The 27,901-nt window shown below is 38.8% G+C and overlaps 1 protein-coding gene across 2 annotated transcripts; it reads left to right on the top strand.

Moving 5' to 3' along the window:
* The first annotated feature begins 6,247 nt into the window (after nt 1-6,247).
* Nucleotides 6,248-26,709, top strand: DCUN1D1 (defective in cullin neddylation 1 domain containing 1). 2 transcript variants are annotated; one of them, XR_013957470.1, is made up of 8 exons: nt 6,248-6,370; nt 15,563-15,779; nt 17,586-17,754; nt 18,331-18,461; nt 22,849-22,931; nt 23,184-23,280; nt 24,705-25,052; nt 26,164-26,243. XR_013957470.1 is itself a non-coding variant. In XM_080624366.1 (8 exons), exons 1-8 carry the CDS (start codon nt 6,368-6,370, stop codon nt 26,256-26,258), a joined length of 861 nt encoding a protein of 286 aa, XP_080480492.1. In that variant the 5' UTR covers nt 6,248-6,367; the 3' UTR covers nt 26,259-26,709. The 2 variants fall into 2 exon arrangements, 1 of the variants encoding a protein (XP_080480492.1); XM_080624366.1 differs by having other exon boundaries at nt 24,705-24,770; nt 26,164-26,709.
* The last annotated feature ends 1,192 nt before the right edge of the window (nt 26,710-27,901 follow it).

Consider the following 27,901-nt stretch of genomic DNA (forward strand, 5'->3'; position numbering starts at 1 on the left):
TATTATGGTTGAATACCTCACAATTTTTATCATAGCAGTAATAAGTAAAATGCCTGTCTAGAGTCCTACTGGATTTTGAAATTCTAACAGTAGCTGGATTTTAGCTTTCATCTGTGTCCTGGTTTCAGCTGGGATAGAGTTAATTTTCTTCCTAGTAACTGGTACAATTCTGTTTTGGCTTTACAATGAAAATAATGTTGATAACATAGCGATGTTTTAGTTGTTGCTGAATAGTGCTTACCCTGATCAAGGACTTTTCAGTCTCTCATGTTCTGTCAGCGAGGAGGGACACAAGAAGCCAGGAGGATGCACAGCCGGGGCAGCTGACCGGAATGAGCCAAATAGCTATTCTGTACATAGGTTGCTATGCTCCCTATAGAAACTGGGGGCAGTTGGCTGGGAGGCACTGATCACTGTTTGGGGACTGGCTGTGCGTTGGTCAACAGGTGGTGAGCAGTTGCACTGTGTATCACTTGTGTTCCTTGGGTTTTCTGTCCCTTTGCTGTCTCCTTTTTGTTATTATTTCAATTATTAAACTGTTCCTATCTCAACCCACAGGTTTTACTTTTACTTTTTTTTTCTGATTCTTCTCCCTACCCCACACCTGGGCAGAGTGTGAGATAGCAACTGCTGGCTGGGGTTAAACCAGGACAATCTGTTTTCAGTATAAACAGTTTGGTGCCAAAAAGTTGCTTTTGAAATGGTAATTGGTCTCTGTGAATGGCAGCCACCATAATCACTTAACATCTTCGGCTTTCCCTGCTTCTCAACCCACTAGAGCCAGTAAAGCTCCCAAGACTGACTGGTGAAAACAACTGCTGCCAAGAGCTGCATCCCTCTTTTGCCTTTCTGTAAAGAGACATTTTACCCTGGGCTGTACTGTTTTTTTTTTTCTCACTCACCAGCGTGCTATGGCACACATAGAAGCACTCAGTGATAAACACTGGAACAGTAACTGCCCGCAAGGACCCCATGTGTGTTCAGTGTCCTCCACTGAGCATCCCAGAAACATAAGACATAGCTCCTGCTCTATAGTTATAAAATGTTATCAAGTGTGTACTAGAATGAACCAATTTTAAAACAGAACTATTATGTACAGATGTGCTTAATGCATATTCTCCTTGAAGTTTACCCACTGTACTGATGTTGGTAGCTAGCCATGGGCATGGATGTTTCAATTTGCCACTTTGATGTCAGAAAATTAATACTGGCTGGCTTTTGTAGACATGTTTCCAAAAACCATTTTGCTGTTATGACACTGTGAGGAGTGGAAACAGCTAAATGTGTGACAGGTATGACAGGAGGTAAGAGCCCTCTTACTACCCTTGCTTTGTATGTCTGCATTACTCTTGCAGACTGCTTATCTCAAGACAAAAGGCTCTGACTCCCATACATGTAACTTAAATCATTGATTCATATTTTAATAGCAGAATGTGCTCTGAATTAGCATAGCTTATTTTTATTAAGTTAAGCAATTAAAGATGCCATGTACAGAAAATTCCCTATCACACACCGTGACAGGGAAATAGGGTGTTTTAGTCTCCTGGATTCTTAAAATTGCCTATAATTCTTTGGAGTGAGAATGGAAAGCTGCTCATAGTTCAAAGGTATAGATTTTAATCATGAAGTCATAGTTATGATGGCACTGTCTGACTGTCTGGTTCATAGCTTGGGAAATTTCAAGTGATTCTGTTTATAAAGATGATACTTTGTTTACAAAAGTTGTGAACTAAGGAAATGTCAACTAGCTAGCTCAATTTTTTTAGCCCTCTGATTTCTTAATTTGTATTACTTAAAATGCCTTAATTTTAGTATCTGTATCTCAGTATTCCTGATGAGTTTAAAAAAAAAAAAACCAAAACCAAAACACCCAACCAACCAAACCCCACCCCTAAACCAAACCAAACCAAGAAAACAACAAAAAACCGCAAATCAACTAACCAACCAAAACCCCAACCCAAACCAACCAAAAAACCCAAACCAGCAAAACGAACAGGGGTCTTGCAGACTGTTGCCCATTAGTTGTCCTGGACAGTCTCAGTTTTTTCAGGCCTGCCAGGGTTACAGTTATATACACGAGGAATTTTCAGACTTTCTTAGACTCCCTGACCTGACTTTTCTTCCTTTGTCACATAAACCTCTCCTGCTTCTTCCCAGAGATAATATCATGTAGAACACTGCCATGGGCTGGGTGTAGTAACGTGTTAGCCTTTTGTGTAATGCATGAAGGATGAAAAACTTAGTAGAAGGTGAACATCCGTCCCTGCAATCTATTAACAACAATCTTCAGAGATTAGTGATGTGCCAGTTTGGAGGTTAAATTGCTCAGATACCTACAGGAGTTCTTGGACTGTTTACTTCCTCTGTGCTTATTTCAATGCAGAAAAAAATACAGACTGATAGAGATGTTCCAACCGTATCAGCTGAACAAGTGGATAGGAGCAGACCATTGTGTCTGTACCTGTGGATGCTAAGGAACTTCATGAGTTTAGAGTGGCAATAAAACTTGTGCAGAACAGTTCATGGACTTTGCTTTTTTAGTTAAACATGGGGTCAGCGTTTGCAGGCAAAGGGCCATAGTTGTAACCACTTTACAGCTATTCCATCAGTGTAAGATGAATTGGTGGTTTCACTTTCTAGAGTAGAAAGTAGCTGACAAAAAGATATGTGGTTTAGACAGACATTTCTAGGCCAAGCTGTTCCAGGATACTGTTATCCTTCATAAAGCTTGGGGCTTCTTCCTCAGAAATTGCTCCAACTGAAAGTTCTCAACAAGGGGATTACACTAAATGGATTCTGCACTGATTCCACCTGAGACTTTCTCCTCTGCCTGCTAGAGAGCTCAAGTCAGTGTAAAAGAGATCAATCTTATATTCACAACTATGCATTTGACACACCTGGATTTATAAAAATCACTGACTGGTTTTATCATCTCATGTGAACCCTAGAAGAACATCACTGGATCTCACAACAAAGCAAAGCAAGCATGTCAGTGTTACCATAAACTAAACAAGTAATTATGTACTGTGGTCAGTGATTATGCTGCATGCAGATTGCACAATGAATAATATTTCCTCCTACTCTGTATCGCTGAATCTGTGTCATGTTTACAAATAGCAGAGCTGTTTATCACTGGTCTGACTTGGTGTGCCATCCTGGATGGAATTGTACAAAAGCTAAAAAGCCCAATTTAGACAATTTACTCTGAATACATACACGTACACTTTCTGGCAGCCTCATGGTGCCTCTTCCTTTATAAAGCATCTCCCTCTGCTCAGAAATTCTGAAATTCAGATGGCACACATGTCATTGAGCTGCAGATCTACATCTGCAGATGTACAGCCTGCCAGTAAGCATATGGACATGAATGGAATTGGGGCCATCTGACTGTGTCGTGAAGCATCTGCTGTGCAGGATATGCCTACTGCAGCGTGCCATGTATGGAGACGATAACTCAAACAGTCTAATCAAACTGGCTCAGGCTGAGGCACCAGATAGCCTGGCTGTGGTAGTGAAGAGCTCTGGGTACAGTAACTTACATTTGATTTGGCAATTCAGACATACCCATGGAAGCACTGTAATAAACAAGACAGAAGAGCATACTGTAGCTCCACTAAAATCAGTAACACTAGATTTACAACTTAAATGGCAGTAGAAAGCCACTCATTTTCTCGTGTACAGTTTCATCTTGTAACTCAAATTGAAAAAACACCAAACCAAACAAACCCCCAAATCAAAAAAACACCACAGAACAAACAAAAAACCAAACCCCAAGCCAACAACAAAACAGTAGCATGCATAACAGGAATAGCATTAATCTGCATTTCACATATTTTATTTGATTTGCATTTTACTGAATCATCTGCTTTTATCTAAATAAAAAAGATATTTACCTAATAAGAAACTCCTGCAAAGCAGTTAAATACGATTTTCTATATTTTATACAATGGGAATTCATAATGTGGAGTAATTTAGGAAGTGGAAAGATCAAATCACAAGTCAGTCAAAGTTGGAAGCAGACTTCAAATATCCTGACTCCCAGAAAAAAAAGATGGTACAGCAGGAACAATTTCTGAACATTAAAGTATTGAGAATAACTTCCACCAGACTTGCAGCTAATTTAAATACTACTAATTAGTAACCCAGGCTGACAATGAAAATAATAGACTGAACTAAAAGTTGTAGCAATGGTGAATTTTTCAAGGAATGTTTTTAAACATACGTTGAATGCATAAAATCAGGTCTACCTTTTTAATTAGGTCCTAAACAAGAAAACATTCAAAATATGCTTAGTACATTATTCAGTGACCAAAAGAAGCAAAATGAAAGACCTTTTTAACATTCTTTGAAGTTAAAATAACCTTATGTACAACTTGTTAAAAGAGTAAGTAAGCACAGTGTGTCCCCAAACACACACTCAAAAAAACCCCCCATCAGACCCTGCACTAAAGAAAACCAGGAAGATTCACAGATACTAAGGAAAAACAAGCCACTTATAAATCCTGTCTCTGTCCTGAGGAATCCAGTGCAATCACAGGTAATCTCTCAGATTATTGTTGCATGTCACAGTAATTCTCCAGGTCTAAATTGTTTCTTCAGATTGTAGGAGGGCTGTCACAGCACATTATAGTGATGGCAATTAGCAAACTCAGTGAAATAGATTTTCAGGTTTGGCTTTGCCTCCCACACCCTGGTTCACGTGGACTGGGCTGGTGTGCAGTGTTCATGGCTGTTTACGCTGGCCATTTTGCAGCCGTCCTCGATTCCAAAACCACGCTTTTCAGTAGGATTCAAGGTATGCAGGCAACTAGCATCTCTCAGGATAGCTGAATTCACACGTATTACCATATACTTAATATGAAGACAACTCTTAAATTTAGCATTTCAGAACACCAGCAAAACTGGACACTCCACAGGTCAGGCCTCATTCTCCTCTCCAAATAGTACTTTAATTCCTCACACTCACATCTAAGCTTAGCTCTGCTTTTCAGTGAAATAAGTGAGGAGCAATTCAGGCCCTTTTCTTTAAAAAACATAAACCCTGGGCATCAATCATGAAGAATGGTTTTCTAAAGTCTTAATTTCTTTCGTGTGTGTGCCATCATATCAGTCATGTAATACAAATACAGAAGCTTATTTTAGTAGCTCCCAGCTCAGCAGGAGATGAGAAAACGAGATCTCAAACCTTTGTCCTTCACAACTAGCAGTTTGCCACCACTGAGAGTTTTATCAGCAAATACTCTGCTTCCCCAAACCTCCTCAGCTGCCAGAAATCTGCAGTAGGTAAAGTAAGCTTTCTTGGGAAAAATCAACTGTCTCGGATATTGGTACAAACTGCGATTTAATGCTTACAACCTCTTTCATTAGTACGTCTATGCTACCGCAGAAAAAACTGCATCTGTCAACAGCCCCTTGGAAGCAACAGCTGCCCAAAGGGGATTACAACCTCCAGCTGGAGGATCTTACAAGTATGGAGAGGGTCCCGTAGGAAAATGCCTCTAAAGCTGCTAGCCTGTGACTTCACCTTCCCCAAGTCTCCGTGGCTGCTCAGCAAACGTCTTCTGCACCCTTTCCGAATCCATCCTGAAAACCCCACGGGCTTTTTTCATCCCACGTCTTTTGAAGTTCATGCGGTGGGGCTGCGCCCTCGATAGAAACCCCGGAACACTCCTGCGAGCGCGGCGCCTGTGTTAACCACGCGCGTGCACACCTCGCAAAACGTTTTGGTTTCAGGTATCTGAGAAAATAAGCAATTTCCTCGGCAGAAAAGGGACTTGGGGTGGCCGCGGCTCCCGGGATCGGAGGCGGCAGAGGGGGTGAGGGACCTGGGCGGCCCGCGCCCCTAAGGCGGCGGCACCCCGCCGCGCCTGGCTGCGGTCACAGCTGCCCGCTACTGCTCTGCGGCCTCTCCTCGCCCAAACCCGCCGCGCGAGGGGAGCCCGCTCCCAACCCCGAGACATTGGAGGTGGGTTCGTCTCCCTTCCCTTCCTCGAGCCAAAGACCTCCTTTCCTTCCCCAGCGCGGCACCCCCACCTCAGCTGCGTCCGGCGACCAGCGCGCCATTCGCGCCGCAGCCACAACCGTCGCGCTGCTAGCGCCAGCCGCTCCCGCAGGAAACCCGGACGGGGCCAGAAGCGAGCCAGGGCTGCCGCGCAGAGCCGTCCCGCGATGCGGGCTTCCTCCCGTTTCGCCGCTGCCGCGCAGCGACGGCTCCCGGCGCGGGGGATGCGCAGCACTGCGCATGATCGGGAGGCGGCGGAAGGGCCCGTGAGGAGTCGGGAGCTGCCGCCTCCGGAGGAAGCCGTTGCCGCCGCTGCCTTCAGTCTCCGCCTGAGCCGTGAGGGAAGAGGCCTGCACAGCTCTCAACATGGTGAGTGTCCCCCCGGGTTACCCCATGGTTCTGCCCGGCCCGGCGCCTCGGAGTTGGCCAGCTGCGGCGGAGCCGCAGAGGAAGCTGGGCCTAGTCGTGGCGGGCTGGGGTGTCCGGGAGCGGCTCGACGAGAGCGGCGAAAGGGCCGGTCCTGGGGACTCCTCAGAAGGGGCATGATGTTTTTAGTTCGTAGGCTCCTCGGTCCTCCTACTAGGCAGGACGGGGAGAGCGTGTGGGGTCTGGGAGGGGCTGCGCAATGGGTCGGAGCCGCTGGCCGCGGGGCGGGCAGGCAGGAGGTAGCCCCTGGGCAGGGGCCTAGAGTGGGGGGCGCCGGAATCCCGCGAAGGCCTTTGGCTCACGGAGATCTGTCGGTCTTCCTCACGGCGACGAGGTGCTTGCTTGCACCTTGTATGAGGGTCCAGGCGCCTTTGCACGGGACAGGGGCAGTAGAGATGTTTTGTGGGCAGCTTGTCTGTGTCCTGTGTGGGATGGGGAACAGCATCCCACTGGATAGAGTACAGGATGCTGCCAGAAACCAGGGGCTATTTGGAGTTTTTTCTCAGGATTTTAAGCAGGTCAGGTCCCATTAAGTGCTGTCAGTTCACTGGGAAACTTGGGCATGTTGATGCTTCTTGAACTGGGTTCATGCTGGAGAATTTCTGGATAATTGTTTTATGGTTTTGGTATGACTCCTATTTATATAAATGTTGTAAAGGAAGAGCTATCTTGTATTTTCTCCATAGTATTTTTTATCCTTACAGCTGAGGATTTGCTATGGATCCTCAAATCGGCAAACGTTCTCCCTTTTCTCTTACAGAGGGAAACCGCAGTGGTTGGAACAAAATATGCTATTTTTGTTTGCCTAAACAAAGAGAAAGACATTCCTTAGCTTTAAATAAGGGGGCTCCTTATTGGTCACTTACACAGTGTCTTATGCACCCGAGGGAGCGTATTTATAGTCATACTTCTAGGCCTTCTGTGTATACAAGAGTTGTACAGCTTTAGCTACACCTGTACAGTTAAAAGTTGTACTTTCTATTGCACCTGTATTGTCTTAGGATGGGTGTAGGAGGGAATTTTAAGATCTACTGGTATATACTTAGTGGTGTAAAGGTATCTTATACCTGTAGTTAATATTATTCTGGCCAACAGTGTTAAAAGGGTATTAAAAAAAAAAAAATAAAAGAAAAATGTCACCTTTAACGATGGAGTTATAGCTGAGTTATGTTGGCATAAAAATTTGGTCACACAGAATTTAAATTAGTGGTGCTGTATTAGATGTTGCCTCTATAATAAACTTGTCACTGTATTACTAGTATAATTTTTAATTAAGTAGTTTGATATAGATCTTCACTTGATTTTTCTTTTTTTAATGGGAGCTTAAAACTAAAGTCTGGATAAATTTCAGACCATAGAAGTGTCTTACTGTAACCCTGTAGTTCTGGGATTGTCTCAAATTGCACTTATGCAGCCATGTTACACAATTTTTTATGAAGACTTTTTTCCATAAAAATCACCTAGCACTGTCTTGCAATATATTAAGTGTAGGTATGCAGAATAAGCACACTGTTGATGTCTTGTACAGACAGATATTATTGGCTGGCTATGTGATTACAAATGTAAATTGTACAGTACTCGACCAAGTGGCAGGATAACAGAAATAGTGAGGCATGCTATCCTCAGAATAGCTTTTTGTGAGAAACAGCAGAATGCTATCTGTTTAAATCTTCTTGGAAATACTTCACTGAAAAACTAGCAGATAAATTCTGTGGAACAATACTATACTGATATATTGGTATTTATCAGATTGGAGGAAGTATCTGAATACTCTAGTCGTGGCCCTGGGCATCATTGTTAGGCCCTATGCAAACAACTATGTTCCAGGTTGTGCTCATTGACTCCAACACCCAGGTGAAAGGATGACATAGACACTGAAGTGGGATGAAATGACAGCCTGCAGCTGAAGCAGTAGTAAATGCAGGCATGAATTGTTTCTAGTGGCCAGGCGTAGGATTCCGTACCTATACTTGTGGTATGTCAAAATTCTCTATTTAATTAGGGGAAAGACTAGGGAGACTTCTTCAGAAATTTGAAGATGTCCATCCAGACACTTGAGATTCAACATCCCATTTTTCTGACCATATGCACTACTGCCCTGGCTAGTCCTTCCAGTGGCTGTGGCATGTTCCTGGGGCCGAATTGCTTGTCTGGCATAGTAAATGCTACAGAAGAGGCTTCTGCAGCTGAGGCCTGGCTCTTACTTGCCATGTAGCACTGCCAGTTAGAGCAGTTCTGGCTCTGACTTAGTCTCGCCAGTGTTTGTATATCCAGTGGTTTTTAGGACACAGGTTTCCTGCTTTTGAACTGTCTTTGTCCAGTATGTGGGAGGGACACCATTACAGCAGCCTGTTAGGTTCACTCTGGCCATTTGGGAAACTTGACAAGTGTTTTCTGTCCAGTGCTCAGGTACACCACCCTGGCAGCGTTCCTTGAGTTGCTGATAGCAATCTGCCTCTTACCCACATTCTCATTTGAGCTGAGCAGCATCTGTAGAAGTGGTTTCCTTCACCTTACCTTAGTATGTTATTGCTTCATCTCATCACAAGAATAAGTAATGTGCTTGCGAATCAAGACAGAGCAGCAAGCTGGTCCATTGTACTCTCTGAGAAGAGCCACTACCTGTACTATTCTGAATAATTTAATGAATTTAGGACTATGTGTGATAGTCAAGGCAAGTGTGTGAGTATCCATGTATTTATCCAGAGCCAAATGTTAACCTTATTTCTGTTTACATTACCTATTATATTGTACAATATAGTCTCTGAAGAATATTTCTATGCTGATAAATACATAATTTCCTACTGCAAACCTCAGGTGACAGGAAATTGTAAAAATTTAGTGTTACAGGATTTTCATGTCTGACGCTGTCTCCTGTAATGGTATTGTAGCTCATGGCATTGTTATGCAGTGTTTCACTCAACAAGCTATTCTATAAGGCTGGTTTTATGGTGAATATTCATGTCTGTAGCAGTTTGTTGATATTAAATGTTTTTGGTTTTGGTTATCCTGTAGCAAAACTTTGAGATTCTTGGCGTTATGCTTAGGATGGAGTAGTCAAAGTGCTAGGCAAGATGATGCATGATCTTGTTTCCTCTTCTAGCTTACCAGAGAATCCTTTGAACTTATACTGTAAAATTGCTTTTAACTACAGCCATGAAAAAAATTATTCAGGAATATAAACTACTTTGAGAACAAGGTGTGAAAATTACTATGTAGCTCTTGATATTTTACTTATGTTTTATGGTGCCAATGCAAATATAAGCTATGAATGCAGTTTCTAATGGCTGAACAGAGCTTCTGACCTGGACCAGAGTTAAGAATGCCAAACAACTGACAGCTTTATTTTGTCCTTTTTTAATAGAATAAGTCCAGATTTTTGGTGTTTCTTTCACCTCTTGGGCTAATATGAATGAACTAAAAAGACTTGCAACTACTGCATTCTTCTAGGTAGCTATATATTCATGTTCTAAGAAAGACTTTCTGCTTATACGCAAGTACTAAAATTGTTTCATCCACTAAAAAGAACATTAGAGGGCATAAAAAGCAACTTTGATTTTATGTTGCTTGTTATTTTTTCCTTAGATTTTATACCTCAGCAAACCTTGTAAATCTTTGTTCCGTTCCACTGCAAACAAATGGATTTCACATAACTTTGAAACAGAAGCTTAAAAATTACCTATCTTACTTTGTGTGCCCTCTTTTCAAGAAGCTGCTGTAGAAAATATAAAGTAGCTGAGGGACATGTTTGTTTACATTATACAGAAACTATGGCTATTTACTTGAATTGTTTTTGTCTTTACCTTGGATATTATGATGGTTTTGGTAGTCTACATGTATGCCGTCACAGATAATGGATTCAAATGTAATTCAGTGTATTCATAGACTTCTGTTGTGAATTTTTGTTTTCTTAGTAAACTAATAAAAACACTCATGATTTTGCCATTTAAGCTTTAGCTATGTATTTGTTGAATACAAGCAGTGAACCACATTATTTGCCAGGTGTCTTGTATGTTCCCTTCATGGTTTCAGCCCAACATGGAATGATTCAGACACTGTAAAGGAACAATATTCTCTTGACCATTGGTGTCATATAAAGATATCACAAAACTGTCAGTCATTATTTGTGAGGTTATTATTACATGCAGAAGCCCATTCTGCGTGTGAGATGAAGTTATTCTGGGTTTGAACTGACATCACTGGGGTCCTTAAAAAGTGCAGGTGTGCTTCCCGCAGCCAGATACCTTGCTGGAGTATAAATGCAGTTAGTATAAAAGCCTAGAGTTTGTGGAGGTTGATACTATTTTAGAATAGGCTTTTACCTGACACATGCATGAGAACTTAACAGGCTTTCTTTGACTCCAGAAACAAAAGCACAGGTATCATCACATCATTCAAATTCCTGTAGTTAGCAGTGAAACTAGCCTGAATCAGATAATCTCTAAGCAGTGGCTGGGAAGGGAAAGGTGAAAATCAGTTACTCCTTGAGGAGTAACTTCTTCTCTGGGGGCCATGAGGAGTTTTGGGCAGTGATACTTCAAACTGATCATACACCGTTTGTCTAGCTGATGGCTGCATATAACCTTTGAGCAAAGGCCACAAATGGGATTTTGGTGGGAATCTTCAGCTCTCCAGTCCAGGCAGCGTGAGATGAAGGTTGTTACTGTTTCCCATGAATGTTATCCAGGACAGTGGAGCTCTCATACAGCTATTAGCTATCCAGAAAATGTTGATGACCATTGTGCAGAGCTGTTCATAGAATCATAGAATGGTTAGGGCTGGAAAGGACCTTAAGATCATCTAGTTCCATTCTGCCACCATGGGCAGGAGTGCCTCACCCTAGACCATGTCGCCCAAAGCTCTGTCCAACCTGGCCTTGAACATTGCCAGGGATGGAGCATTTACCACTTCTTTGGGCAACCTGTTCTGGTGCCTCACCACCCTCACAGTAAAGAATTTCTTCCTTGTATCTAATCTGAAAGTCCCCTGTTGAAGTTTAAACCCATTACCCCTTGTCCTGTCACTACAGTCCCTGATGAAGAGTCCCTCTCTGGCATCCTTGTAGCTCCCCTTCAGATACTGGAAGGCTCCTGTGAGGTCTCCATGCAGCCTTCTCTTCTCCAGGCTGAACAGCCCCTACTTTCTCAGCCTGTTTTCATATGGCTCCAGTCCCCTGATCATCCTTGTGGCCCTCCTCTGGACTTGATCCAACAGCTCCATGTCCTTACGTTGAAGACACCATAACTGCACACAGTACTCCAAGTGGGGTCTCATTTGGTGAATCTGAGGTGACTAAAAGTTGAATGTAGAAGATAAGGAAAAACAACCATGTAGTTAGAGTTGACAGATCAGTTGTACCTTTTTTTTTTCCTTACACAGGGAAAGCTTCCTCCCCTAGATGAAGGGACTTTCAGTCAGGCCAGAAATAAAACCCCAGTGACAACTTGGGATGGGGGATGCACAAGTACTATTATTTTTTTTAATTTTCGTTATTAATCTTTTACTGAAGTATCTGATAACGGGTAGGTTGTTCAACTAGAATTGTCAAATTTGGTACTTTGTGGGAAGAGGCAAATTTTCATTTTAAAACCAGTGTTACAGCATCAGACATTCATTAGAATGATACAATTATTGTAGTTTTAGGAATACATAATGTAGCTGTTCATTTGCAGAAGTTATTCTGTGTTTTAAAAGTAAGTTCACCTTCTGTCTCCTGTGACATCCTCATTATGAGAGGTAGCTTGGATATCACACAGACTTGATCAAAGGCTTGCAGATCTGAGTTTTTCATTTTCCCCTTATCCCAAGAGGTAAGACTTACTAGAAAAGTTGTTGCATTTGTTTTCTGTTGGGTTTCACTTCTATATTTTAGCAAGGTAGATACCTGTCAAAATTCTGTCTTCCTTACTAGTGTTAAAATTGAGGCAGTTTAAATGGATTGCATTGCAATACAGCACGTACAATTGCCGTGTCAGATATTTGTTGCCTGATGACTACAGGATTAAAGGTTATAGAGTGCTCTGGCTTCTCTATTGCACACTTAAAACAATAGTAGACTGTTAGAGGTTGGCTTCTAGAAATAGCCCTTAAAAATGCAGAGGGCTTGGAACCTGTTCCTGCTCGAAGTGTGGGTTTTTAATGTGATGAAAGAAGAGCTGTAATAGCGTAATAAAAACTCAGCAGTATTTTCTTCTCTTGCTGTCCTGTAGTAGGCCTTCAAATAGTTGTCTAGTCACTTAGGATGTGGAGTGTCTCATCTACATTGGCAAGCTTCTGCGGAAACATTTATCAAATATAAAGAAAGGGCTTTGGCACTTCTTCACTAAAAATAAACTTGTATTTGACCAGTAAAAATATAGTTGTTTCAGAGAAAGATTATGGCTGAACTGTGTGATATATTGCATCTTCATGTATTAGTGAATGCTGTACTGATTAGTGTCATTAACTGCTTGACTCCTGGCAAGTTCAGTGTTCTTTTTAAAAAGGTTTTACATTGTGAGTATCATTTAGGGAGTCCTAAACACAGGAAGATCTCTTGTGCATAATAGGATTTAAATTTTATCATAAAAATTATTTACACTGCAATTTTTTTATCTAATAAATTGCATTCTCCTTTTAAGAGACAGTACTCAAAACACGCTACCTTTTGTGGTCTTGCGCATCCACTGTGAAGCCATTTTAAACTTGTTCCTTGACTTTTTGTTGTATGTCATTGACTTTCTGTTGTATGTCATTGCTTTTAGAGTTTACCCTTACAGAAGTAGGGCAGAACAAAGCCTCTTGAGGTTCTACAGAATACTCATTATTAAAAGGGCTGTGTATACTTATGTGTATGTGTTTAAAAAAACCAAACAAACAAAAACCCAAAAACCCAAACAAAGCCAACCAATCAAAAAATCAACCAAAAGAAAGTAAAAAACCACCCCAAAACCCAAGCAAAAACCTAATGATTAAAGGCACCAGCTTTGGAAAGTGTAGCTGAGTCTGTGTCTGTAGTGATGTGGCAGTCCGGTTGTGTGGAACTGATTTGAGGAAGCTGGTAATCGGTACAGAAGATTAGCCTTGGGATTGTTTCATTTTCATTTGGAATTTCATTCAATGGTTTGTTTCAATGTACCAGAGTTTACAATATATTTTTAAAAACTGCAGCTAAAAATCCATTAGTCATTACTGGAAGTCATTCCACATGGCTTTGCGAGCATAAGTGATTTTTGTGGAAGCTTGAGCTCTATATTGTAAGGTGCTGAATGTCTGCTGGGAAACTCGAAGTGTGCATAAATAGTCAGCAGTGGGTCTTTTCAGGACCTGCTCGAATGGTTTTACCTTTACCTGGAACCATTTCTGAAAATCTGAGTTTCAGAAACATATTTGTAGCAAAAGGTCCAATGTGAGAAATTTATTCAAGAGACTGAAATAATGCAGCAACACTTCGTAACTTGAGTAGTATAGCCTAACCCGATGTCACTGTCTGGAGCGTGTGCTGACATTTTGGCTTTAGCTAAGTATTGTAGTTACAGAGTTGTTTCGGTTTGGGGAGTTTATTTTAATTTTTTTTTTTTTTAATTTTTTTTTTTATTTAAGGGATCATATATTAAAGGGGTTTAGTCTCTAGTATATTATGGAGGTGTCAGTTTAAGCCAGATGTGATTCTCTAGCATTCACATTCACTGTCATCAAGCAGCAGAAAACTGATTTTGACTTTCAGAACAGATGAATTTGTGTTCTGAAGCGTAAGTTCTTTTTTTCTAATGAAAACCTAATGATCCTTTGGAATGAGGAGCTTGAGCTCATACTACTCCTAAACCATTTGTTCCTTAGCTGAGGATAATTTATCATGTCTAGAATTTTTTTTCCTCTTTTTCCCCATAATCCCTGAGAAGGAGCCATGCACTTGGAAATTACACTAATGGAAATATACAAGTTTTGGTTAGAATGCAAGGTAAACTGCAAATGAAATATTTGTGCCATGTAAGAAATCTAATTCCAACTTAAAAGTCAGAACTTTTATTTACGAAGTGGTAACATTAGGAGTCTTTTTGCTTTGAATATATCGAGTGAACTTTAGAACTGAATTTGGATTCAGTGCTGTATGATGGCTTTCTCCTGATCAGCAGTTACTTTTGTGTAACTAATACCCTTGAAATAGTGAGTGTGCTTCTCATAAAAAAAAAAGTCCTTGGGAATCCTTCTATGCTGATAAATGACTGGCAGCAAGTTCTCCATTCAGTTTTGCGCTAGAGCAGAGAGGGATGTGTCTTGGTCTGGGCAGAAGGCCTGAAATTCCAGAGCTTTCACCTTGGCTACTCATTTCCCCGCCCCCCCGGCAAAATTACTTGCCCTCTTTTTAAATTTTTTTTAGCTTCAGTTGTCGCATCTGTGAGCCAAGACAATGCCACCTCACAGGAATGTTGTGCAAATCACGTAGGTGGAGTTGAGCACCTTCAAAGTGAAAAACCTGTAAAAAAACCCTCAAAACATATCTATTCTCTTAAGTTTCCTCAGCGTGTAGCTTCGTGAAATGGATGACCCAGCCTAGTTCCTTACTGCCATCAAGAGACGCATCAAAAGATCTTGTTGCTGGCAGTATGGTTTTGCCCCTGGTCCTGCACTAGCTGGTATTTCTGTTAGTCTGGTCAACTGGGACTAACAATGCCAACCTTTGATTCAGTGATGGTAAGCTATTAAATGGCTTGATCTGCTGCATCTGTTGAGGCATAGTAGAATAGTTTGATAGCCATGAATTCTATTTAGGCATCTCAGTTCTCCTTTATTGATAGGTGTAGCATTCTTCTATTAAGAGGAGAATGTTTTGGGTGGTTTTTTTAATTAAAAAAACCCCGAAAATTGGTTTAAATAGAAAGGTGTCCCAGCCTACAGCTGCATATGAATTTCCAGTGCTTTTCAGCTCTCACCAAATATGCAGTAAGAATATACATTTTTTTATTTCTGCTTTGCCAGCATGATTTTTGTGATGATTTAACTCAGTTTGGATACAATGTGAAGTACCTAGAATGAAGGTAAAGTGTGTTTGTTCTAAGTTAAAATTTTTTGGTTTTGTTTGGGTTTGGGGGTTTAGGTATTGGGGTTTTTTTGTGTGTCCAGTAAAACAGTTACAGTGTTGTCTGTTTTTACTAGAACAAGTTGAAATCATCACAGAAGGATAAAGTGCGTCAGTTTATGGTCTTCACACAATCTAGTGAAAAGACAGCGGTGAGTTGTCTGTCTCAAAATGACTGGAAGTTAGATGTTGCAACAGACAACTTTTTCCAAAATCCTGAACTTTATATACGAGAGAGTGTTAAAGGATCATTGGACAGAAAGAAGCTAGAACAGCTATATAACAGATACAAAGGTGAGTACCCTGAATTTTAAGGTTTATTTCATAGTTGTACGTATGCTTAATTACAATCTATCATTGTAGCTGTGCTCTTGTGCTTGAAATCTTGACTATTTCAGCTTTGATTTTCCTATTACTAATACGGGTTCGAAGGGGAATATATGTAGGCTTCTGCTTCACAAGGATTATGTGTGATTGCTTTACGTGCTCAAAATATACACACATTTATACAGGATAGGGTCTTGGAACTGGAATTGTGTGTACAGTGAATAAGTGTAATGGTTAATGTGGATTTTAGGTGATTGGGAGAAGCACATCACTCAGGACTGGATCCTGACAAAGTCACAGGTTGCATACCAAGGATGAGTTCTGCCTTGATTTTTATTCACCTTGTGCTTATTATCAAATAGTTACAAACAGGGAAAGAAAACAAAGTTATTTAGCCAGTGCTGAACTGATGATATCCTACCACAAATAGTAAAGTAGAATCAGTACAGTAGAACAAATTCTGCGGTTTAGCACTTCAAAAAAATATAAAAATGAGTGCTGTGTTTTCTGTCATTTTTCATTGTCGTGGTTTAAGCCCACGCCGTAAATCAGAACCACGAAGTCCACTTCCCCCCCCACCTTTCTTCCCTCCGCTTCTGGAGGGACGGGGAGGAGAATCAAAAGAATGCAGCTCCCACGGGTTGAGATAAGAACAGTTTAATAACTAAGGTATAACACAAATCACTACTGCTACCACTAATAGTAATAATGATAAAGGAAATAACAAGCAAGAGAATACAACCGCTCACCAACCGGTACCTCACCCCCACCCTGCCATGATCCAGCCCTTCCGGGAACTCTCAGTTCTACATCCTGGGCATGACGTGCTGTGGTATGGAATACCTCTTTGGCTAGTTTGGGTCAGGCGTCCTGTCCCCGCTTCCTCCCAGCCCCTCCTCCTCCCTGGCAGAGCATGAGACCCACAAAGTCCTTGGTCAGTCTAAACATCAGTGTTATCAGCTCTGTTCCGAGGCCGAAAGTCAAAAACACAGTGCTGCAACAGCTACTAAGAAGGAGAAAAACTGACTGCTACTGCTGAACCCAGGACATTCATATGTGTGCGTAATCCAAATACCATTTTCCTGAAGTCTTTGTTGGCTTAAGTTAGTAGATCTTTGTTAGTGCACTTGAAATGTGAGCATCTCACTTCCAGACCAGATGTTGATTCCTTTGTGGAAAAAGGAGTGTGCCTGGCTGACTCGGAATCAGTAATGGGGCAACGTGACTTTCCTCTTGGATTGGTCCAATCTCATGCATGCTGGCGTTGCCATAAAATGCATAAAACTAAGATTAACTTAGTTTATGGTCAGATTTGATTATTCTGACCATAATCAGTATCAGTACAGCTTGCAAATGGACACTGCAGAATTGTTTGTAATGTTACACAGATCAGCAGTCTTACCAAAGATGCCAATAATTAAGTGTGCTGGTGGGAAAGGACGACTGTTCTCTGTATGGAATGTGTCGCAGTATCATGCGTATTATTAGGCAGAAAACAAATGTTTGTGATGCTTTTGTCTCTCAATGAAAATGACATAAACTTTATTGTATGGGAGGCTTTATTGTAGTAACTGCTTCAATTCTTAAAGCTTAACCATTGAAAATACTAATTTAATTTTGTTTTTAAAATACTCACTTATAAGGCCTGATCCCCAAAATATTGTAATGAAAATGTTTGAAATATATTGTCACGAAAATCTTAAATGCAGTTATAGAATAAATTAGCTTTTTCAAAAATCTGTTTTTCTTGATACTTACTTTTATATCCCAAAGATCCTCAAGATGAAAATAAAATTGGTATAGATGGCATACAGCAGTTTTGTGACGATCTAGCTCTTGACCCAGCCAGCATTACTGTACTCATCATTGCATGGAAATTCCGAGCTGCAACACAGTGTGAATTTTCAAAGCTGGAATTCATGGATGGAATGGCTGAACTAGGGTAAGTGTGCAGCAAGTATTACACATGGACAGTGTAACCCAGTGTCAGAAACTGGAATGTACGGTGAAACAGCCCTGGTTTTGGGAATTCACAATCACATTGTCCTTTCAGGCTTCAGAGGCTTTTTGGAGTCTAGCATCTCTTGTCTGCCTCTGCATAAATGCATCTGCTATCTTTGTGCTAGATGCTTAGTGACCGAAAAAGGGGAGGCAGTTTTGAGTGCTACTTGCCTTGGTTGTGTATTTCAGTTATTTGCCATGGAGCTACTCAGGTAGGTTAAAGCAAGGATGTCGGTCTGCAGTCTAGAATATCTGGGTTTTCTTTGCCTTTATGAAAATGTAATAGTCTTTATCACATTTTTCTAAAAATCAGTTGAATTATGGAATTCGGTGTATTAGCTAGTATATGCAAATGGGAGTGTAATAAAGAAACGAAATTGTTGTATAGGTGCAGACTAATTAATGGCTTCCTGATTTTTTTAATAATTATATTGTATCCCACAATTATTTAAGTTATCACTCATACTTTATGGGAAAATGAATTAATACACCAATAAACATGCTTTTTAAAATGCAGATGTGACAGCATAGAAAAACTGAAGGCCCAGATTCCTAAAATGGAGCAAGAATTAAAAGAGCCAGGAAGATTTAAGGATTTTTATCAGTTTACTTTCAACTTTGCAAAGAATCCGGGGCAGAAAGGTTTAGGTATGTATTCTTAATTATAAATATGGGAAATGACTGATTAAAGCAGTAAGTGAAAGTATTACCATGATCCAGTGAGTCTGAAAGATTACCACCTTTGGGATAAAATACACCTGTCTGTTGTGAAAGATAGATGTCAATTTGAGGTGTTAAAATTGATAGAAATATCTGCATCATTACCATATTCTACAAAATTTTATGAGAGAAGGTTTATTCTTTCACAGAGAGTATGTGCATTTCTCAGTAAGCACAGTGGATTGTGGCCTTACACTAAAGGCATAATCATACCACTTAGAATTTGCAGCACTGAACAGATTAATTGAATGTTCACTTTTAAGACAGATTCAAGTTGTAAAACTGATTTCCATGCAAGTACACTTGTACAGTCTCTTGTATCACCAAAAATGCTTGCAGATGTCTTGGCAAAATAGAGGTGGAATAGTACAAAATATATTTCTATATCCTGGTGTTGATGCCTGTTGTTGTGCCATTGGTGATAGGTGCCTCCCTACAGCCTTACAACCTTTTTTTTTTTTTTTCTCCTCAGCTCACTGATTATTATTATTTTTTTCCATTATTTCATGGCTCTTCTACTGATTTTGCTTTTGATTTGTGTAATGAGTGAAGTGAAAGAATCACTTACTAAAAATAAAGGCACAACGCAGTTCTGATGGAACTGAATGAACAATCTGTAGATCTGTCTATTCAAAAGAGCAAAAATGAGGGAACAAAAATTTCTTTGAAGCAGTAATGTTAACCAACCAGAATGCATACTAATTTATATACAGAGTAGTTCAGATATTACCCATAACTAGCAGTATGTCATGACTCTAAATGCTAACTTAACTGTTCTACTTTTGAGCAGAAATAAAATACTGAAAGGCTAGTAGGTTCTTACTTGGCAGCTTGTGAATTTTTTTCAGTAATGAAAAAGCCTTAAACCGACAGCTACTGACAAGGTTTGCATTCGTGTGCTGTGAAAAAATAGGCATTCTGTTTTCATTTTGTTGTCTTCTTTCTATACGTAGACCAACTTCTGGCCTAAAGTGAATGTTGAAAAATAAGTAAAAAAGCAAAATTGCCATGTCTTAGTTTTGACTCTCTGTCGTTTTTAACACCTTTCTGTATTCTGGTTTTTGTTTTCAATTGAATTGTGAGTTTCATTGTCTTTGAAGAAGCTAAAAGAGCGCTGCTAAACTGTTTGAAAATACTTGGTGTGTGCATGTAGTCAGATCAGAATCCTGCAAATAAATAAAAGGGCTGATTCTTATTTCTTGTACAAGGTGTATTAATTTGTTTTGGCTGCTAGAACAAGGAAAATATGGACAGTAACTGAATTGTGAGAAGACAGAAGTTAGGTTTTGGAGAGTGTCAGTGTAGAATCAGTTCTGCAATATGAATAGTTGCAGGGTTGTTTTTTGTTTTTTTTTTTTTTTTTTTTTTTTTTTTTTTTTTTATGGTTACCATTTGTATGTTGGTTTTAATTTTTAAACAGCTTTACACCATAAGGAGTATTTTTCAAAAGCCTTGTAAGGTGGTAAAAGTGAAATGAGAAATTACAATGATATCATAATTAAATGGTCACTTTTAATATTTTCAAAGTTTCAGAATACCAGAACGTTTGATGTTGTACTTACCTCTTTATTTTCTTCTTCACGTTTCTGAGGTATAAGGAAGGCTTGCATTCTTTCTCTGAATTTCTTCCCCATAATCCTGTATAGAAATGATTCTTTTGAGTATCCCAGATGGAACAGACTTCAGTAAAAATTATTTACCAGGAAAACTAAGTCCTTTGCTTTATTTCACATTCATATTAAAGCTTTATGGAAGTTAAGCTCTAACAGTGACAAAGACAAGCACAGTTTTCTCAGATCCATATAGCATATACATAGTACAAGGTGGGTTTTTTTGGTTGTGTGGCTTTTTTTTGTTGGGTGTTTTGTTTTTTTTTTTTCCAATCTGGATTTGGAAGTGATGTAGAACTGTGCTTAAAATCTGGATGCTTACCAGCCCTTTTGGTGCCAATAAGTACACAGTTTCAGGCATGAATTTAACAATATGGCAGAATAATTCTGGAAACCCTGAAGCAAAAGAATATTGGGACAAGTACAGTGCTGAAAAGCAAGTGCTTCTTGTTAGGCAATTAATTTTGGAGTGTCTAAATAACAGCTTGTAGGAACTTGCAAATTGATTTTAATGTATATTGGTCTCTAATCTTCCAAACATTGTGTAGTAGTTCAGGCATAGTTCTGGAAATGCATTTACTCTGCATAATTGCTTACTACCCTTTAAGTACTAGGGTTGTCTTAAAAGTTCTTGTGATCTTTGCGTATCAGTTGAGAATACCTTTTAGCTAATACTTGTCTCAAACATTGTTTGCATCTCTCTGGATAAAACTCAAAATGGAGCATATATTTTGAGACTTTCATATTTGATCTGTGAGGACTTTCCTGAGTAGTCGTTCACATTTGAAAATGTAAAATTTTATCTTTCCAATTTTGTGATTTCATAAAATTTCTTTTAAAATATGTAGTTTGTCCTAAGGCATTATGTCTTTGTGCTTTACGTATATTTTACGGATTCACAATAATGAGTTTGAGGTTGCAGCATCTTGAGATCTGTTTTTTAAAGGCCTTTGCTTAGCTGCAACAATAATCTCAAAATTGTATAAGCATGTCAAAATGCACGGTTTGTTTATAGTGTTTGTTTAGAAACCACTGTAAATATGCAGGGATTTTGGATTTTTTCATATGCCTGCTATTAATGCATCACAATTAAATAAAACTTAGTTTTAGAATTGTTTCCTTGAGAAACTGATCAGCTTAATCTGAAGTGTGTATCTAATTTTAGAAAGACAGTCATTTCAGTTGAAAGCTGAAGTGCATATTTTGTATCTGAATCTTCTGTTAAAAAGGGATACCTAGTTTTTACACTTTTTTTAGTAAGTTCTCATTTTCACATATAGCTCATTTCCTGGGGAGTAGTGACCTCTGTTTAATTTGTTTCTGCTCTTGAAACTTACATTTTTTTAGTGTACATTGCTTACACTTTTGTCTGAAATCACACCCTTTTTTAGCTGCTGGAAAATAATTCAGGAATTTTATTCTTTACTTTGGTCAGGAAGCATTATAATGTGAATATTTTGTTTGAGAAGAACTTTTAATATCAAAAATAGTAAAAAGTTCTGGAACTCCCTCCATCACCATCTATTTTCCTTCCAGCAATGCAGAGTTCATGCTTTGTTTTGTTTGCTGTTGATTTCATCTCTGAGATCCACTTCCCTGTTTTTTTAAATAGTTCCAGCATCTTGGGTTGTCAGGTTTTTTAGTTTTCTTTTTTTCCTGAGGTGCAGTTGATCATGTGCTTCTGTCTGCTCTCATGAGAGGATTGCTCATGGAAGATTACAAAATAGATAAGAGCTTTTGTTTAAAAAGATGTCACTTGACTACGTAGCCTTTTGGAGCTACTGTATGTACTTGGTGATGGGTACTAAATTCAGTAAGATCACAGCAGCATTTTGTTACACAGTCAGAGGTCCTTGTTAATGCCTGGTAATGGAGATCACACTAGGTAAAGATTTAGAACTTAGATACGTAAGTTTCTTTTATCGGCTAACAAGCTGCTGTACGCCACTAATAAACAGTAAATGCATGTCAGTTTAGCCTCTGGCAAATACCAGGGAAGTGAGGGATTTTTTCCTTACATGCTGGACTAACCAGTCCCTTTTTCTAACTGCTACACTATAACAGCACCTACTGCTGACAACAGCATGCAGTTGCCTGACCCAGAAGCAGGTTGTTCTTGTTCCTGAACTGTGTCAGTTCCAGAAACCCCAACACAACCAAAAAAAGACCACCAACCAACCAGTCATCTGCTTGTACAGTACTTATTTTTTCTAAAAGGAAGCCTGAATAAACGCTTGACAAAAGCCATGTATACAAAACCAGCGGCTGTAACAAGGTTGCTCTAAGAATGAAATAAAAAAATTATTTTATGTAAATTTATATATCAAAAAAAGATTAAAGATCTTGCTACAGAACACTACAAATTTTCAAGTCAACAGCATTTCTAAAGCACAGTATTTCACTGAATTTTAAGTAAAGTATTGTTAGATATCAAAAGGCATATGACATTCTTGTGTGCTTTGGATATGTTAGATATTAATATAGGCAATTTTCAGTTCTTCTGTATTCAAGTGATAGTATCAAAATCTAGAAGATATTTGTATAATGCTTTATTTATGGTTGCCTTTTTGTAAAGGGTCCGTAAGTATGTGCATGATGAATCTTTTCACCTTTATGAATGTACGGTTCATCTTAGTGTTTGATATCTGTGGAGTTGATATATTTGAAATGTGTATCTCTAAAAGTAATATATTTTGATCTTACAGATTTAGAAATGGCCATTGCCTACTGGAATCTAGTACTTAATGGAAGATTTAAATTTCTAGACTTGTGGAACAAATTTTTGTTGGTAAGTTTAAGTCTTTACATAAACTGGATTGCAGTATTTTCAAAACTTGGAAGATATGTTTAAATTACTGAGTACATGACATAGACTATTTTGAGACCCAGATCCCAGATACTGCACTTTACATAGTGTGTACAAACAAAATATGTTCTGGGAATATGGATGTGTCCAAGATAGTAAAAACAAGTGTGTAAAAGGGGGCTTAAATTTTTATTTATTTTTTTTTTTAAATGAATTTTCCACCCCTCCGAACAGGAACATCATAAAAGATCAATTCCTAAGGATACCTGGAACCTTCTTCTAGACTTTAGTACAATGATAGCAGATGATATGTCTAACTATGATGAGGAAGGTAAACATTTCCATTTTCTTTCATTAACTTCTGTGTTTTATACTACGTTTATTACTGTGTATCTGCTTTGGCACACGTGTCTAATAGCAGCATAATTAAAATATCACTGGTAATGTAATGTCTGGATAGAGCTACTTTAATGCATGTTGTTACCATCTGTTTGTTACTGCAGGTTTAAAAAATAAATGCTGAAACTTTCTTAAATCCATTTTCTTTTTTTCTTCTGTCTGAGCTCAGACACTAATTCTTTCTTATTGAGGCAAACCTTGCTATTGTTTATTTAGAAAATGCAGATATTCTGTCAGCACAGTTCTTGGCATCTTCAACTAAGTAACTGATTCATGGCCTGTATGCTTCCTTGTAGGGTCTTCTGGCTATCGCATTTCTTAGCTGAGAATATTTTTTAAGTTGGATTGCTTCAGTTTATGTGAAGAAACATAATAATGTAGAAGTTAAAGTGGCAGCATACAGGGATTGCTAAAGCTGTTATTTCCTACCATATGTGTTTCTTGTAAATTTTTGTATTGATCTTTCCTCTTCCAGTCAATCTGTAGCCAAGAACAGGTAATTACCTTCAGTCATTGGTGGCAGATCAGTTCAGTGAGTGGAAGAAGCTATAAACTTCTGACACTTCCAGAGCAGAGGGAGCAAGCTTCTGCAACTATTTCATAAATACAGGCAATTACCATTCCTTTATCATTGAGCAAATGGGCTGCTGTCCACAATAAATGGTTGAGAAAGTGTAAACCAACCCACAATTGTTTTTAATGTTCACATGACAGTCATGCTCATGGCTGGGGACATCTTTGGCTGCCTGTAATATGTAAAATATTGATAGACATTTTAATTGCCTCTTGATAAGAAATATGAAAGTGTATATAGTGTAACACCAGCCTTCTAGGGCATTATACTTTCTTGCTGCCTGTCGGAGAGCATTTTGCTGTTTTCAGGTATGGCTAAGTATGCCGATTCAAACAGATGAGCATTGCATTCATGCAACATTGTATTGTGCTGCAGGAAATGCATGTTATGATGTGCTGCTTCTTGCAACATAGACTGCTTCATCCAGTGTTCGACATTTTTTTCAAGCATCTGCTGCAATCCTGGAGGTCAAGTTTGAGTTCTAGTGCTAAACCCAGGGCAGTTTTAAGCTAGAATTTTTGTCAGTTTTTTTTCAGAAAGATGAAGGAATTTTGACCATTGAAAGGGATATATATTAACTGGGTCTAAAGGAAGTAAAAGTCTTTAACCAGCTCTCAAATTTTAAGCAAGAAAAACAAATTACAGTGTTGGTTTGGGTTTTTTTTTTTCTGAAAACTGTGCTTAGTTAAGACTGGGAAGTAAATAGCTTGTTTAGATCTGAAGCTTTAAAAATAATGCCTTGTTGAACCCCGTTCTTATGTGTGTGTGTTTTTTTCTTTTAGGGGCATGGCCAGTGCTTATTGATGACTTTGTGGAATTTGCACGCCCTCAAATTGCTGGGACAAAAAGTACGACAGTGTAGCACTAAAGGACCCTTATAGAGTGTACATAGTCTGTACAAATACCTGAAATGGAAAATTGCACAGTCAATTTCTGCTGGCTGGACTGAACTGAAGATCAATCCTCACAATATGGCTGAGGGTTGAGACAAACCTTTAAGGATACATCTTGGACCATATCATATTTCATTCTTCTACTGGTGGTTTGGGCTTTTCTTCTAGTCTGGACCGCTCTTGCCCATTGAAATTCCAACATTGTGGATTTCATCATGGATTTTTTTTTTTTTTTTGGTGGGTTTTGTTTTATGGTGGTTTTTTTTGTTGGTTTTTTTTTTTTTTTTGGTGGACCACCCTGGTTTCATCTCCCATAAATCCTAGAAGCTTTTTAATTATTTTGAGGTTTCTGGTTTCACATAAAGCACAATGCTGGTCATCATAAGGCAACTGTTGTATGGCATCTGAATTACACAGACCAACATCAAAACAATTTTTAAAAGCATCCTTAAATATACACTTGGGGCTAGTTGCAAAGACTTATTGATAGCACTTCCTGTAAGAGTGATATATTTAAGTGTACTGGGTCCGATAACTTTTTTTTCTGTTCTGGAAAAGTACAGGTATCGTCTAAGTGAGTTTGAGTATCTGATAAAAAGAATTACAGAAATAACCAAGAAAACCCAAGGTTGTTGATACTGGGGTATCTAGGTGCCTATCTGAATGGTTTGATTGTACATCAGCTGACTGTGAGAACAGTTGAAGTACGACTCTACTGTGCACTTAAAGCACCCGTGTTTAATGTTATAGTCAGCCTTCAGTGAGTGTCATTGAGATAAACTGTGAGCGTCCTGATAGAATCTAATATTCTCTAGGTTATTATCTAAGAAATCAGATTTCATTACAGTTTTGAAATGCTTATCTGTCTGTCAAAGAAAGGTTTTTCATTTCTGTGGAAATCTTAAAACTTGAATATACTGAATCTGTGTCTTAAATGTTTGCTACACAATACAGTATTTTAAATTGAGACATGTAATTTTTATGGTTGAGGTATGATGAAACAAATGGCCCTGTTGTTACAAGAAGCTGGCGAGTTTGATGTGAATCTAGGTTTCAAATTCATTATCCTGAGAAGTAAGTTAACTCTTTATAACGTAGAGGTACTGCCATTATGTATGACATCCTTTTTTTTTTTTTTATTTTTTATTTTGTTGAGTTTTCTTTAAATTGACTTATCACTATGGTTGCCAAATATAGAAATTGAGAGGCAAACTTTCCCAAACAAGCACAGATCAGATAGATATAAAATACTATACTGGCTTTGTTTGCTTAAATTATTTTGCTGATCATCCTACTTCTTATTTTCTTATCACATTTAACTAAATCAAGTTCATTTTTTTCAAAACAGGTTTTATCAGCTGCCATTCTTTATTTTTAATATTACAAGAACTTGAGAGCTCCTTTTGTGCTAAACATGGTCTTTTACGGCTCAGTTACTTGTGAAGATATTTGAGAAATACTGGTATGTAAAACAAGCTGGAAAAGAACAGGCGCCAGGAGAAGATAGGCTATCATCACAAGTAAGGATAGATAAGTTTAAGTCCAGGCTCTAAACAGTCCCATGGTAAGGCCAGAATTATATTTGAAATGAGTAATTGGCACTTGTACAGAACAGCAGAATGCATTTATGCAGATGTTAAAAGATGAAAAAAAGACTATTAAACTGCTAAAAGAATATTCGTATTCTCTGAAGCTGAGCATAAGGTGAACTCCCCTTGCAGCAGTACCCTGTTAAGAATATCCAGTTGTGCATTTATTTCAAGAATACTATTCCACAAAAACATTGCAAACATTCTCCAGCTACTGGAATTGGCTATGCCAAAAATAGTGTGTTTTGCTGCTTTCAGTATTTCCTTTCTCAATTTTGTGTAAATATAAATGGGGACTTGAAATTATGCGGGGGGTGGAGGGGGGGGTGGCGGGAGGGTGGAAAAGCTCTACAAGGTATCTATGCGTGCTGTTTTATGTCTTGAGAGTTTTGGTACAGTTTCAGATTGACTAGTTCAAGTATGCTGTGTTTGGAGAGAACTGACTTGCTTTTCGTCCCAGTACAGACTTGTCCTTCAAAAAAGTCTGAGATTGGGTAGTGGCATAATGCCGTGGTGTTTTAAAGAATATTCCTTTTGAATGCAAGATCTTTTCAACAGAATAGTGTTGTCATCAGTTTGGTACTACACGCTTATAATTACTGTGTAATTATAAAGAAATACATAAAACTTTGACTAATTATGTTGCAGAAAAGGGTTATTTGTGCTATGATGGCATCTTAAAAGTTTTTCAAAAAAAAAGTTTTTCAAAAGTTGAAAGAAACATTGATTTAACAGGGTGTTGTTCTAAGGACAAAATGCCTGGTTACAGAGAATATTTTGCATTGAAATGTGCTCAATGTGGCCATGTGGGGTTTTTTTTCCTTCTGTATTTGTGGTGTTTTTTTTTTTTTTTTTTTTTAAGAATGCAGCCAGTTGCTTACTTGGATTGCTTTAATTCATAAGTGCTTATGTCTTCAATTTGATGATCTCCCCTTAAATGGATTGATTTAATTTTGCCAAATGTCAAGGAAAGAAAAGGCAAACATCACGTTTGTAACCTGTTTTTATACATTAAATATGTACAAAATTAGAAGTGCCCTGATATAAAACACTTAATTTCAAGATTATATTTAGTAAAAAAACCATCATTTACATATCTCTGTAAGTTCCAATGTAACTTCTTACAATCCCTCTCATTACCAACAGAGGCAATAAAGCTCCAGTGAAATTGCCATGGTGAAGTCTTCTCGTGCATTGTTTCAGTGTATTATTTGTAAGACATTTCTAAAATGTGCTTTTAAGCAGGGGAGAAAAGCAGCATGGCACTCTTCTGCATAAAATGCACATTATTGGTAAGCGGGTTTTTTTTTGGGGGGGCGGGGGGGAGAGGGAGGGTTTCTAAGAACTGCTACGCCTTGCCTACTGCTTATTCTAAATGTTCGCAAGTACAAAATGGAGCTGATCTTGTCCAACCATGCTGCACAGACCACCTAGCATGTGAAGGAGGACACCACAAACAGTGCATATGTTTAAATATGATTGAAGACTATCGTACAT

The sequence above is a fragment of the Psittacula echo genome, assembly GCF_963264785.1.
Source record: "Psittacula echo genome assembly, chromosome: 7".
In the NCBI taxonomy this organism is placed as follows: domain Eukaryota; kingdom Metazoa; phylum Chordata; class Aves; order Psittaciformes; family Psittacidae; genus Psittacula; species Psittacula echo.